The following is a 14,076-nucleotide window of genomic DNA, read 5'->3' on the forward strand; positions in this document are numbered from 1 at the left end:
ATTTAGGGTGTGGTCTTGGAAAAGGCATCTGGAAAAGGAAGGGAAGAGGACTGGGCAGAGGGAGAAATCCAGCGGTGACTGGTTTCTCACAGCTGGCCCTGCGAGATTCCACATCCCTCAGGAAGGGGGCATGGCCAGAGGCATCTGCCTCCTCACCTGTGGCCCTGTCCCAAGGGACTGACAGCAGAGGGCCATCTGCGGGCTGCACCCCCAGCAGCTGGAGTCAAAGTCCTTCACTCTCGAAGGGGAATGTGGGCACCAACCACACACAACTGCTTCGCCTCTCCAGCAAGTCAGAGCGCAATGACCACCTCCTCTGTGATGCCCTCCCAGCTGCCTTCTCCAACCACCCCCCCTCCAGGAGAGGTGGTAACTCTCATTCTTATTCAACTCTTTATTTCCGGAGCCCAGCATACAAGCAACACCCAGTGGAGAGGCAATAAAGGTCTGCTGAATGAACACAACACTGCGTACTGGACATGAGCGTGAAAATGGGAATATCACAGAATCACTTTTAAAAGACTGTCGCCTAGGGGCACTTGGGTGGCTCCGTCAGTTGAGCGTTTGATTCTTGACTTCAGCTCAGGTCATGATCTCAGGGTCATGGGATCGAGCCCCACTTCGGGCTCTGTGCTGGGCATGGAGTCTGCCTGGGATCCTCTCTCTCCCTCTACCCCCACCCCCCAATTAAAAAAAGAAAAAACAAAAAACCTGTACCCGAGGAGTTCAAATGTAGTCAGAAAAACAAACAGAAATGACGGGGGAACTTGATAAGAGATGCACACAGAAGCACATGCATGTGTATTCCGGTCTCAACTCTGGTCTCAACCCTGCATTGCCTTCAAGCTTCAATTTCCTCGTGACTTGAAAAGACAGATCCTAACATTCTAAGAAGAGACCTGAGCTGAGACACATTCAGCTTCAACAGTTTTGCTGTCTTTCTTAGTGTCATTACTGACATGAAGAAGGAAAGTAAGTGTTGATCCTGACAAGGGGAAGAGTCTGAGGGTCAGAGTGTCTCCCCCATGATGTGCTGAAGGCTTTTTCCAATTAGCCTAGAGCTAAGAGTCCCCGCCCCCATCCACCCCCACTGCCCCAAAGAAGCACGCAAAGATGGGAGTAGGTAAGGAGTTTACTCTTCTGTCCATGAATGGAAACAGAAACCAACTGGAACATCTTGTGATTTATGAAAATGCTGTGATTTTAAATCACTGAGTAGTAGTCCACCTTCACAGGGTAAGGAGCTACAGAGAAGCCGGAGGAGAGGTTTTAAACATGTAGCCAGAATGCAATTTTAAGAAGAAAACTAAGAAATAAAGAAAAAAAAAACTCACTCCCAAATTTCTCTCTCATTGCATTGTCTAATATAGAGAAGAATGTGTAAGAATTTAATTTTAAGGAAGACATCTGGAGGCGGGATTAAAATAAAAGCCCAAGATTTGTGCTAACTTGGCACTTTTCCCATGCATTCAAGCCAGAGTCAAGTACTCCTACTGGGCTCCCAGTTCCCCACCACATAATCTCATACACCTTGATGCAGTGACAAGAGCTCCAGTAATGGCTATGAAAAAACTAACCAGACAAGGAGGAACGTCTTATAAAGCCAATCTTCTATACCTCCTTAAAGTGATAAACCTCAACATGAATGAAAGCAATAGCCGTTTGAACATTTTCCAACACTATAATCAATACTCATCTCTACCAACTCAAAGGTATTTCTCAGCAATCAAAGCATCATTTGATTAAAACAACAACAACAACAACCCAGAACTGATAAATGCAGGTAAGTCAATACTTAATTATCTGTATACAAAATATACACATTTGACCTTTATCTCTTACAGAGCGACCAAAACTGGGTTCTTCCTATGAGCACTGACATGACCTCTTCATTTACTAAAAAAAACGCAAACAAATTCCAGTTTGATTCGAACATGCTTCAAAAGCCAGCAGAGTTGACACCTAACTAGATTTCTAACTCCTTGTCCATGTCATTAGCATGACCTCATTAAATGTGGGCTTCACATAAAAAAAAAATAAAATAAAATAAAATCACCGTACTTGACACGACGACATCTTCAAAGCTACCAGGAAAAAATGGGCTACAATTACCTTTGAACTTGTGGAACACGGCCCACAGTTCTGCGATGTCGGTGGCAAAGGTGATATCCGTGTCAAGGACAATGACCCTCTCCAGGTTGGCAGGAAGAGTCTTGGTCAGGACGAGCTTCATCAGACCATAAATGCCTGAGTAGTGTTTGTTGGGGATCCAGGAGACTTCAGACTACATCAGACAGGGAAGAGGAAAAAATAGAAAAAAAAAATCATTACATTCATTTTTTTTGCATAAATATTATAAATAGTCCCTGGTACATAAGAAGTATTCAATAAAAATTTGTTGAATAAATGAATATTTTCTTAAAGATTTGTTTATGTAATTTATGGTTTGGCATGTGAAGTTTATTGGAAGAAAATGCATCTGAATCAAGGGAAAGGAAAAGCAATATTTATGATATAACTATTATTTGCAGACGCTATGCTCAGATTTTTTAAATAAAATTTTTATTATAGAAATTATATACGCTCTGCTTGACTTATTTCACGTAAGCAGAGAAAAGCACTTATCATATGATTTCACTTACATGTAGAACATAAGGAATAGCATGGAGGACATTCGGAGAAGAAAGGGAAAAATGAAAGGGGGAAATCAGAGGGGGAAATGAACCACAAGACTATGGACTCTGTGGGTTTTAGAAGGAAGCGGGTTGGGGGGATGGACAAACCTGGTGGTAGGTATTAAGGAGGGCACCGGTTACATGGAGCACTGGGTGTTTTACTCAGACAATGAATCATGGAACTCTACATCAAAAACTAATGCTGTGCTGTATGGTGACTACCTTTACATAATAAAAGAAAAAAATTATATAGGGTCACTGGAGAAAAGAAGACTATGTTACAAAAGAATGAAAGTATAAAAATGGGATCATACTCTATTTTTGTTTTGCAAATAGTGCCTAATTGTTCCAAGGTAGATCTATTTCTTTCGATCATATTTTGTCATTAAAGGCTGCTACTTTAGTGGCATCGTTCAAGTTTATGCTAATGTATTTTTTCGAGTTTTATTTGGACCAATTAGTGTTGCTGTCTTCTGGTTCTCACACATACAAGAAGGACTTGTTCATAAGCTAAGCAACACTCTTCACTGGGGAGCGAGAGAAGACACACCCACAGACAGTAATGAACAGCCCACGGAGAGCCACCACTGAAATCCTCCCATGATGTAACAGGACAATCAAGGTCCCACAGGTGGGTACCTCTGTCAGCAAGTCACACAGCTTGGTACCACCTGGTACCCAAAAACAAGGCTGAAAATAATACCAGTGTGCTGAGAGCTCTCAAAGGAACAGGTCATATGACTCCATAGTCTCCATCCTAGCTGCCCTGGGGGGCCTCGATGCAAGCCAAAACACACTTAAATTCTTCCAGAAATTAACATTGATAATGGAACTCCTCTGCAGAAAATGTGGCCACCTTACTGAGATTCCAAAAAACATTTACCCCTTTTGTCCCTATAATTCCATTCTGAGGACACTGTTCTAAAAAAAAGGCACATTTAAAAATGAGAAACCAGTTTTATTCCCAAAGATGTTCATCACCATGTTATAAAATAGAAACAATCCAAATGTCCCAAAACTGGACAGTTAATTAAAACTTGCTTTTTAAAAATCTGATAACATATTATTTAATGGCTATGAGCAATGTAGATTAAGATGTACTAAAAAAAAAAACCCCAAAAACAAAAAAGAAACTTGCATGTGATGTTAAAAGAAAAAAGGCAAGTTTTTAAAAATTTCTTTTGCTTAATAACCACTATGTATAATCAAACAACATGAAAACATATCCACCCAAACTCACGCAGAGAAAGAAGAAACAGAAGCAAGGAATCAAATTACTAACAGTGGTCATTCGGGAATGATGGGTGCCCTCCTCTAGATAAATAGGTATGTATTTTACCACACTTTTCAACTTTTTAAAACAAGCAGCTACTATCATTGTAAAGAAAAACTAAGCATTGCATTCTTTTTAAACATACCATCATCGGTGATAGTGGGAAAACAGGGACTCAGACGTTGCCTTGGAAAAGCCAGGACAAAGGACCCCGTGGTAATTCACACAATCCAGCCCATCCCTCACACCCACTCCGTGTTCTGCATTCCTCTCTAGTTTACTTAAAAATACCATGTCAGACACTCCTTATCCTCTCAATACACGTGCAATTTTGACCAGGGGAAAAAAAGGAAAAAAGGAAAAATATGAACTGATGGACAAAACCGTTCACCACGCATCAGTCTCAGGAAAAGAAACTTGAACTCTGTCTGTCGTCCCATCACCATGTTCCCGGGCAGCATGAAGGAGGGGAAGCAGAGACAAAAGCCAAAATCTGAACCCCAGCCCCATACACGGTGTTGGTCTCCCTAAGCCTCAGTTTCTTTCCCTGTAAAAAGAAGATGACACGTATATTACGTGGTTTGTGTAAGAATCAGAGATGGAAGGATTCTAGGGTTTTACACAAAAGCCCTGCAGAACACAGAAGCTCCCAACTTTCTCCTGGTTCCCCTCTCCCCCCCAGCATGTCAAGTTTTTGCTTCCTACTGAAGGGAGGGTGGGGCTCCGGGGCATGGCACAGTGTTACAACTGGATCTGCAGCCAGGAACAGGTGGATCCAGATTCCGGTGTCACTTAATGGCCACATCACCTTGGACAAGTTCGTCTGGCCTGAGTTTCTGTCGCCTATAAAAGGAGTTCCTTGTACCGTGTGCCGCCCTGTGTCAGTCAGGGTGTGGGAGGAGACAGCACACTCAAACTGGGTGGTCTGAGGAAAAGGGGTTAATAAAAGAACTACTGAAGCAGATGCATAATTTAGAGCCAGCAGCAAGGAACCGTGCAGCACCTGGGAAGACAAAGAGTGGGGGGCTGTTATCCCTCAAGGCCCAGATGGCTGGGGCTGGCTGCTGCCGCTGGAATCTGGAGAGGGTGGCCACCCGAATAAGCCACGAGGCAGAAGCCATGAACTTCGGTAGAGGGCCACGGCCAGCGTTGGGAATCGCATGGGGCGGGGCAAGGAGAGGCCTCTCACTCAGCCCCTCTCCCCTCCTGCCCGCTCCTCTCCTGCCAGGGCGCCCCGTGTACAAACCCAAACAGACACAGAGCCATGGCCCGATGCAGCAGCCTCATGGGGCACAGGGTAGGGTGGGGAAGAGCCAGAGAGCAGCACCCGGAGGGGCAGACCTGTCACCGAACCGAGAGAATGGCATCAAGACCACAGCTGGAGCCTTCTGCTGACTCGATCCGGCAAGCTGTCTGTGAGGTGGGCGGGCAGGCGGGCACAGAAGGATGGACACAGAGAAGGACAGGCGGACCGGCTGGGTGGGTGGGCGAACGGATGGATAGACAGGTGGGGAGGTGGGCAAACTAGGCTCGGGAAGGTGAGTGACTTGTCTACATCCCCTCAGTGAGTAAGATGCAGAGTCATAAAATCTACCAAGGGAAGCCTTGCCTCCCTTCCCCCAGCCACGTTATCCTTCCTCTGGAGCTGGCATCCTGACGCGCCGAAGGCTTAGATCTCAGGGCCACGGGCTCCTCTAGGAAGGGCCTCCAGTGGGCTTTAAAAAACTCCTCCTCGTGAAAGCTCCAGCCTTTGGAACTCAGCTCAGCCGCTTCTCTCTCCCCTGAGGACGGGCCCGAACCCAAGCTTGGCAATCACGGGTCCACGCGGCAGCGCGGTGCTATTTAATCAGACCTTTGATTAACTTATTCATCTATTTTGGTTACCATCAAAGCAGGAGAGCTGGGTGAGGACTCAACACCAGAGCGCTGGGCTGAGCCATCTAATTAGATCGCCCTGACTCTCGGCTTTATTTTTAACACACACGTGAGGCCCTCGGATGCATCACCGAACAGCAGGACGACAGGAATAAATTAATCTCAACGTGAGCCCGGGCCGGAATGTCGCCCCAAGTCCCCAACTGATACATAATCAATTAAGGCAGAGCGTTCAATGAGAGGTAAAGGAAGCATTCGGAGGAGTTTGTATTCAGAGAGAAAACCCCAGAAAGAAAACCGAGGAATCTATGAGGGGATAGAACGTGTGGTAAGAAGCAGATACGTTTATTACAAACGATCCTCTCTCTTCAAAGTAAGTGTAGTGTGTCCCCCACCCGCGCCTCGTAGTCTAATCCTGCTCCCCTTTCAAGCCTCAGCTTAGAAGGCACCCCTGCCCCTCCCCAGCCCTCACCACTGGTCACCGCCTCCCCGGGGCGCCAGGCTGGGCCAGGGCTCCGCGAGCGAGCTGCCTCCCCTCCTCCAGCACAGCGCACCCTCACACTGGGTCTCACTGTCCACATCTCCCGTCTGCTCTGGGCTGGAACTCCCTGAAGCAGGGACGATGTCATTTCTGCTGTGGTAACAACACAGTCATTACTTAAAAAATGGGGAACGTGCATGACTGCGGAGCTGGCCAGGCCTGGGTTTAAATCCTGCCTCTGACGCTGAATGCAAGCAGTAGCAGAAACACCTGTAACCACTGCAGCCCAGGGTTGGTCGGTCCAGGAAGATGAGGGGCTTGCTGAGCCCCCAACATCCGGCCGTTAGCCCCAGTTCCATCATTTTACCTCTGGGAGGCTTGGTTGTCTCATCTGCAAAATGGGGGCTTGGAACACTCGCTCTGCAATACGGCTGGGAGAATGGCAAAGCGTCTGGCCTGGTGCTGGACGCCCAGTTGGCCGCCGCAAAGGCCAATCGGCCTCTCCCGGTGGAGGTCTGTCCGCACTGTAGAGGCTCAGATGATTCAGGATGTTGAGCGTGACAAAAACAGGACATGATGCTGCCTTTGACAGCAAAGGGGAAGTCAGGAATAGAGATGGTTTTGTCAGAGGAAAATAAGTCACTCATCACCTTTCCCTATATTCCTAGATCATTTTTTTTTTAAAGATTTTATTTATTTATTTGACAGAGAGAAATCACAAGTAGGCAGAGAGGCAGGCAGAGAGAGAGGAGGAAGCAGGCTCCCTGCTGAGCAGAAAGCCCGATGCGGGGCTCGAACCCAGGACCTGGGATCATGACCTGAGCCGAAGGCAGCGGCTTAACCCACTGAGCCACCCAGGCGCCCCCCTAGATCATTTTTTTAAGGACTTTTATTTATTTATTTGAGAGACAGAGAGAGAGAGAGAGAGACAGAGATAGAGGAAGGGCAGATGGAGAGGGAGAAGCAGACTTGGCATGGAGTGTAAACTCGATCCCACGACCCTGAGACTGTGACCTGAGCTGAAATCAAGGGTGGGATGCTCAACTGACTGAGCTACCAAGATATCCTAGATTTTTTTTTAATTTATTTACTTATTTTAGAAAGAGAGAGGGAGGGAGAGAGAAAAAGCACAAGCAGGAGAGGGAGAGGGAGAGAGTCTTAAGCAGACTCCCTGCTGAACACAAAGCTCAATGTGACGATGTGATGTGGGGCTCGATCTCATGGCCCTGAGGTCACAAACTGAGTCGAAACCAGGAGTCAGTCACTAAACCAACTGCACCACCCAGGTGTCCCTCCTACATAGATTATTAAAAAAACAACCAAGTGAGATCTCGGAAACTCAAAGCCTCCCCTCGTAGACCTCCAAGTTGTACTGTATACCTTTGGTTTTAGGAAGGAAAACCTACCTACATAAAATATACAAACAAACCAACAAAAACCTTCCACCAAAGTGGGTGGAAATGTTCACCCATGCAACTTTTGGGACAGTCTCTTGGGGCAACCCTTACTGGTATCAAGTCTCATTTCCACCCTGCACCAAACTTTGGTCCAATCAAGGACATTAAGTCATGGGGTCAACAGAGAGAAGACACCAGGTGGGTCTGACCCTCCCTCCCGCCCCCCAGAGCAGCCTGTAAGATGACAAGACCTGCTGGAGCAGTAACCTGGCATGTTCTTCATCACTAGAAACACACCAAAGGGTTTATGTAATTAAAACAATAACAAAAATGAAAGTTAGGTTTCTTTTAATGGACAATTATCCTTGCAATGGCTGTTAATCATTCTAAGCGGCATGTTCTAAGATTTAATTAGCAAAAATGTAATCATGCCCAGGAATACTACCTAACGTGCTTACATAAGGGAGCGTAAGCGATGCCAGGTTTTAAGGGTTTCTTTGCAGAGTGGGGGGCAAGGGATGCTCTCAAGGGAAAGGTCACCTTCCCCAAACTGCCAGTTCCTTGGCAGAGATGGGATCACGACCTGAGCTGAAGGCAGAGGCTTTAAAACCCACTGAGCCACCCAGGCGCCCCGGTGCATGTTTCTTCTTGAAGATGTTGACCTTCAGGAGGCACCGGGATGCCCCAGTCATGAGGACAACAGAAAATATCACCTAGCATTTCCTGAGTGCCAGGCATTGCATTAAGAGCCTTCTGCAGACTACTTTAGCGACCTCCCCTGTACCCTCCCAGCCCCGAGTCGACAGGTCAGGTATTACCATCCTGGTGCAGGAAGTTTGGGGAATGGGGACCCAAGTCTTTCCTTATCCTATCTTCCAATCCCCAGCCTTAGCCACTCCTCTCTGAAATGATGACAGTGTCTCTCTCTCCTCCCTTCCCACTGTCCCAGGTCCTAGGCGTTGCTCCCACCCCTCTGGGTTCCTGCAACACCATAACTGAACCTATCTCCATCCAAACCTTAACTCACCAGGGAGCAGCTTTTCATGGCAATTAGGTATGAAGGCCTTGGAGTTGGGTATTCCTGGCTTCCACGTCTCTGTGGACCTAAATTTTCTCATCTGTATAATAGGAATATTAGTAGCATATCCTGCTCTCTTCCTAGGGAGTTATTTTATTTATAGTCTGTAAGCTTGCCTCTATCATTCTGGAAATATTTATTGCTCAAAATAGATTTCTCACCCATATCAACATTTTCCCATGGATTACAAATCACCTTGACATGTCTTTAAAAATTAAAAAAGAAGTTGTCCTCGCTGCAAAATGTTCGAAAAGTCATTTGCCTTTCATGTTGTTTCTGAGTGGTCGTCTTGGCAACCAACCTGTATGTTCAGAACATAATTGTTGAGAAAGGAGGGTGAGGAGCTCGGGTGAGCCGGGGACTCTAAGAGACGCCAGGGAGGAGGACCATGAACAGGCTTGAGTTCGGGCGTCTGACTGGCCAGATTCCAAATCCAATCCCACCACCAGACTGGCAAACTCATTGCTCAAAGTCTCCACCTCGTCACTCATAAAATAGAGAAAATGACACATGTCACTCAAGGTCTGGGAACGTATCCAATGAGGCAGGAGAACTACGGGGCCCGGCACAGTGCCTGCCTCATGGTAAGGGCTGCAAACTTTTAAGCTGATTAGCAGTGTGCACTCTGGAGCCTGACTGCCTGGGTTTGGATCCTGGCTCTGTCACTCACTAGCTGGGTCACTGTGGGCAAGTCATGAAACCTCCACGTACCTCACTTTTCTCGTCTGTAAAATGGGCATCCTTACAGTGCATACTCCATAGGATTTTGAGAATTCTGGTGCTACGTATTGGCTATTGTTGTTCATTGTTAATATTACCAAAGATATTTAAAGCAACAGAAAAGATGAGATTCATAATCTACAAGATAGAGTCATATGCATTTGTATTTACCCTTGCCAGGAAAAAAAAAAATACACTTCAGCTCTGTTGGGATCATTTAAACAAGCAATTGTCAATCGCTGAATGTGGGCCAGGTACCGAGTAGAGGCTAGAGACCAGAGTCCATGATGAATAAAATATACTTAGGGCTCTTGAGGAGATTATGGCCTATGGGGTAGTCATCATCCATTCCCGCCTAACAAGCTACCTCGAAACACAGCAGCCAGAAACAGTAGTAGTTGTTAACTCACAGTCTCAGCATCAGGGATTTAGGAACACCTAAGCTGGGTGGGTCTAGCTCAGGATTTCTTAAGAGGTTGTGGTCAAGGTGTCAGTTGAAGGTGCAGACATCTAGACGCTTGGGACCTGCTTCCAAATGGCTCCCTCACCCACACGTGGCACGTGATGCTGGCTCCTTGCCACACGGACCACCTGGCAGGGTAGCTTGAATGTCTTTACAACATGGAAGCTGGCTTCTCCCAGAGGGAGTGATCAAGAGAGAGCAAGAAACTAGGGTGTCTTCTAGGGCTTGGCCTCAGAAATGACATGGCATCATTTCTATAATGTCTTCTTGGTTCTACAGGTCAGCCACATGCAGCACGGGAGGGACCAGACAAGGGTGTGAATACCACATCTGTAATTCTAGAATGGTATAAAACGGATTAAGGTGAATTCCAAGTGTATGTACAGCAGCAGTAGTACAATTAAAAGGAGTGAGTTAGGGGCGCCTGGGTGGCTCAGTGGGTTAAGCCGCTGCCTTCGGCTCAGGTCATGATCTCAGGGTCCTGGGATCGAGCCCCGCGTCGGGCTCTCTGCTCAGCGGGGAGCCTGCTTCCTCCTCTCTCTCTGCCTGCCTCTCTGCCTACTTGTGATTTCTCTCTGTCAGATAAATAAATAAAAAAAATCTTTAAAAAAACAAAAAAAAGGAGTGAGTTAGGAGAGGAGGGAGAGCAACCAGCTAGAGGTATGTGGAAGAGATGAGCCTTAAATTTGGTCTTAAAAAATGAGTCGCAAATTGAGTTTCTCAGACACTGAGAGAAAAGCAGGATAGGAGAGAGATTATCATCAGTGAAGGCACAGAGAGATAAATAATCGTGTGTGTTGTTTGTGTGTGCTTGCAGTAGTCTGATACACGTAGGAAAAGCCTGGAGTTGGAAGTGTTGGAGAAGGACACGGAGAGGTAGGAAAAGGTCAAATGTTGGAGGAAAAAACAAAAAAGGATTTCACTAGCAAAGAGACATAACCTCAATTGCATGCTTGGAAGGAACTCCAGCAACCTGTGGAGGGAAAAGATTAACAGAGGACAGCTCAGAAGCATCAGAACCTTGGAGGATGTCCAGAGAAAAATGCAGATTCCCAGGCACCTGAGGGGCTCCGTCGGTTAAGCACTCGACTCTTGATTTCAGCTCAGGTCATGATCTCTGGTTCATGAGATCGAGCCCTGTGTCGGGCTCCCCATTCAGCCTGAGATTCTCAATCTCTCCCTCTGTCCCACGTACCACTCGCATTCTCTAAAATTAATTAATTAATTAATTGGGGGAGAATATGCAGATTCCCAGGATCACACCCCCAAGGGGAGGATTCCATCAGGCCTAGGGCTGGGAAATCTGCATTCTTTTTGTTTTTTTGGTTTGTTTGTTTGCCATCCAAGAAACAGACTCTTAACTCTGGAGAACAAGCTGCTGGTTCCCAGAGGGAGGTGGGCGTCTGGACGGGCGGCACAGGAGATGGGGATTCAGCAGTGCACTTGTGATAAGCACCGGATGTTGTACAGAAGCGTTGAGTTGGGGCGCCTGGGTGGCTCAGTGGGTTAAAGCCTCTGCCTTCAGCTCAGGTCATGACCCCAGGGTCCTGAGATCAAGCCCCACATCAGGCTCTGTTCAGCGGGGAGCCTGCTTCCCTTCCTCTCTCTCTGCCTACCTCTCTGCCTACTTGTGATCTCTGTCTGTCAAATAAATAAATAATAAAATCTTAAAAAAAAAAAGAAGTGTTGAATCACTATAGTGTACACCAGGAGCTAATATTACACTTATTACACTGTATGTTAACTGGAATTTAAATAAAAATATTTTAAAAATTAAAAAAAATCTCAGCAGAGCCCCATGCGGTCCTAAAACAGTGGTCCCCAGACTACCTACGCCCTAGGACACACTCAGTTAGGACACCCAGGAAGCACCATATTTCTCAAGGTCTTGTTGGCTGACTCATTTATGCTGGGTCACCCACCAGCTTACTACCACGCAGAAACAAGACACAAGAGAGCCCAAAACTTAAGTGAACCCCCTGAACTTGAACGCAGCTGGATGTCCAGGGAGAGGAGACCTTTCTCAAAGATTAATACGAGAAAGAGCCGACAGAAGATCAGGTAGTTCTTTAGATAACCCTATACCTCATGGGTAGTTTAGTCTGTGAAGCCAGGAAGGTTTTCTGGCTGTCCTCTTTTAAACCTAGAAATCTCATTTCCATAAAAGCCACGCTAGGTCAGCGAGACTGAAATTTAAGTAACCCGTATCAACAGGAGAGCTGAATTACATATTTCACATCTCCCCGCAATGGAAGCTTGGAAGGAAACATTTTAAGAGCCCCCAGGCTGGTCTTTTCAGGTGACAGCATTCGACACTAAGCATCAATGAACATTATTCAGAGCTTGCAATTCTGGCCTAAAATAAGGTAGCTGGCTTCCAACTGAAAGGCTCGTTATTCACAAATCTACTGAGAAACCATCTTCCATAAACATAATTAATTCTGGAGTGATGACAAAGGTAGAATGAGCCAAGAGGAACGTGCTTGCGGATCTATAAACACCTGCCTCCTCCTATCAGTGGCCACAAAACCCCTTCCTCTCACGCCTGGCGAGAGGTGTTCTGTATTTAGCTCCATGAAGCTTGGGGGGATCGGTCACCGGAGCATTCACGGATTGCCTGAACTCGGTACTTCACGTTATGAAACGAAGCATTTCAAAGCACCAGGAGTTCTGATTTGTGAACTGGACTGTTATAGTGGTTTAATTTCCTGAAATATAGCTGCCTTCTTAACTAATAGATTTTTCAATGCACTGAGGAGAAAATTGCATTAGCTCCTGCGTAGCCCGGACTTAATATTTTTAGAAGCTGCAATTCTTCTTATTACAGGGCACAGTATGTATTTATGGATGTATACTTAGCACAGTTTCTGACACACAGAAGGCACTCAATGAAGAGTTTTGCAGAAGTAAAACAACACAAGTACGCAGGCAAGGCTGACCGAGAACCCTTCCTGGGGATGGGGATGGAGGGGTGAACCTGCTGCGTTCACTGATCACTCATTCAGCCTTGCAAACACCAGCAGACTGCTTAAAGAGACAAAAACAATTATTTCAAGAAGCGTGATTACAGCATTCCAGGTGCGGTTTATGTGAACGGGGGCTAGAGGTGGTCAGGAGGCATAGAACAAGGAAGGAATGGTTCTGCGGATACCATCCTCATTCGAAGTGAAGAGTGGTGGTGTTTTTATCTGGTCATAACCTGTTTATCTGCCGACTTCCTATGTGTCTACGTGCCTGTGTATACAGAAAGTGGTCACTGGTGATCTAGGAGCAAGAACGTGACCTAGACAGAACACAGGATCTGGCAGTTCCAGAGACCGGGCTTAACCAGCTAAAACCCACCCCCAACCTCTCTCTCACTCCCAACTCCTGCTCAGAGTGCTAAAAATGGAGATAATCATTTCGCTAACAAGTGCGGGGGGAGGGGGGAAGCCTCTTATTTGTTTCCCTGTTACTATAAATTTATTCTTCAGCATGCATTCTTAACAAGGCAAAATTGCTCCTTGTGAGGTGAAAAAAAAAATCTTGGATATTATCATGATTTGTTATTAAAATCTCGCAGGGGAGGGGGTGTAATTAGGGAAAAAATGTACTGAAATAGGCTCTTAGGAAGCGGGTAATAATAAATATTTTTAATCCTTGAGAAATTTTGCTGTACAGGATTATAGGACACCATGCTAGGCACAAACGTGAGACATGTACAGAAACACACCGATAAATCAAGATACCTGAATCCAGATATTAGCATCTGCTGAGTCTAGGGGCTCTGCCTGAATTTACTCAGAAGGCAGTTTAATCACAAAACATCACAGGGGCACCTGGGTGGCTCAGTCGGTTAGGCATCTACCTCAGGTCATGATCCAGGGATCCTGGAATCGAGCCCCACGTGGGGCTCCCTGCTCAGCACGGAGTCTGTCTCTCCCTTTCCCTTTGCCCCTCCCCAATGCTCATGCACTCACTCTCTCTTCCCACCCCCCAAATAAATAAATAAAATCTCTAAAAGGAATTATAGCTATCTGTTCTCAACTTCACCTAGAGATTTTAGGGGGGCATCTGCCCACACTCCCCTCTCCCTCGCATTCCTTCTCTCCCACTCCTCCCACTTTCCTTCCCC

The 14,076-nt window shown here is 46.3% G+C and overlaps 1 protein-coding gene across 3 annotated transcripts in view; it reads right to left on the reverse strand.

Annotated features, from left to right (window-relative positions):
- Positions 1-14,076, reverse strand: part of LARGE1 (LARGE xylosyl- and glucuronyltransferase 1) — a 528,909-nt gene that overhangs the window by 225,960 nt on the left and 288,873 nt on the right. For all 3 annotated transcript variants that reach the window (XM_047740096.1, XM_047740097.1, XM_047740094.1), the window contains exon 6: positions 2,113-2,284. In XM_047740096.1, the coding sequence (XP_047596052.1) occupies positions 2,113-2,284 (172 nt within the window). The remainder of the gene's footprint in view (positions 1-2,112; positions 2,285-14,076) is intronic.

The sequence above is a fragment of the Lutra lutra genome, chromosome 8 (genome assembly GCF_902655055.1).
Source record: "Lutra lutra chromosome 8, mLutLut1.2, whole genome shotgun sequence".
NCBI classification, from domain to species: Eukaryota; Metazoa; Chordata; class Mammalia; order Carnivora; family Mustelidae; genus Lutra; species Lutra lutra.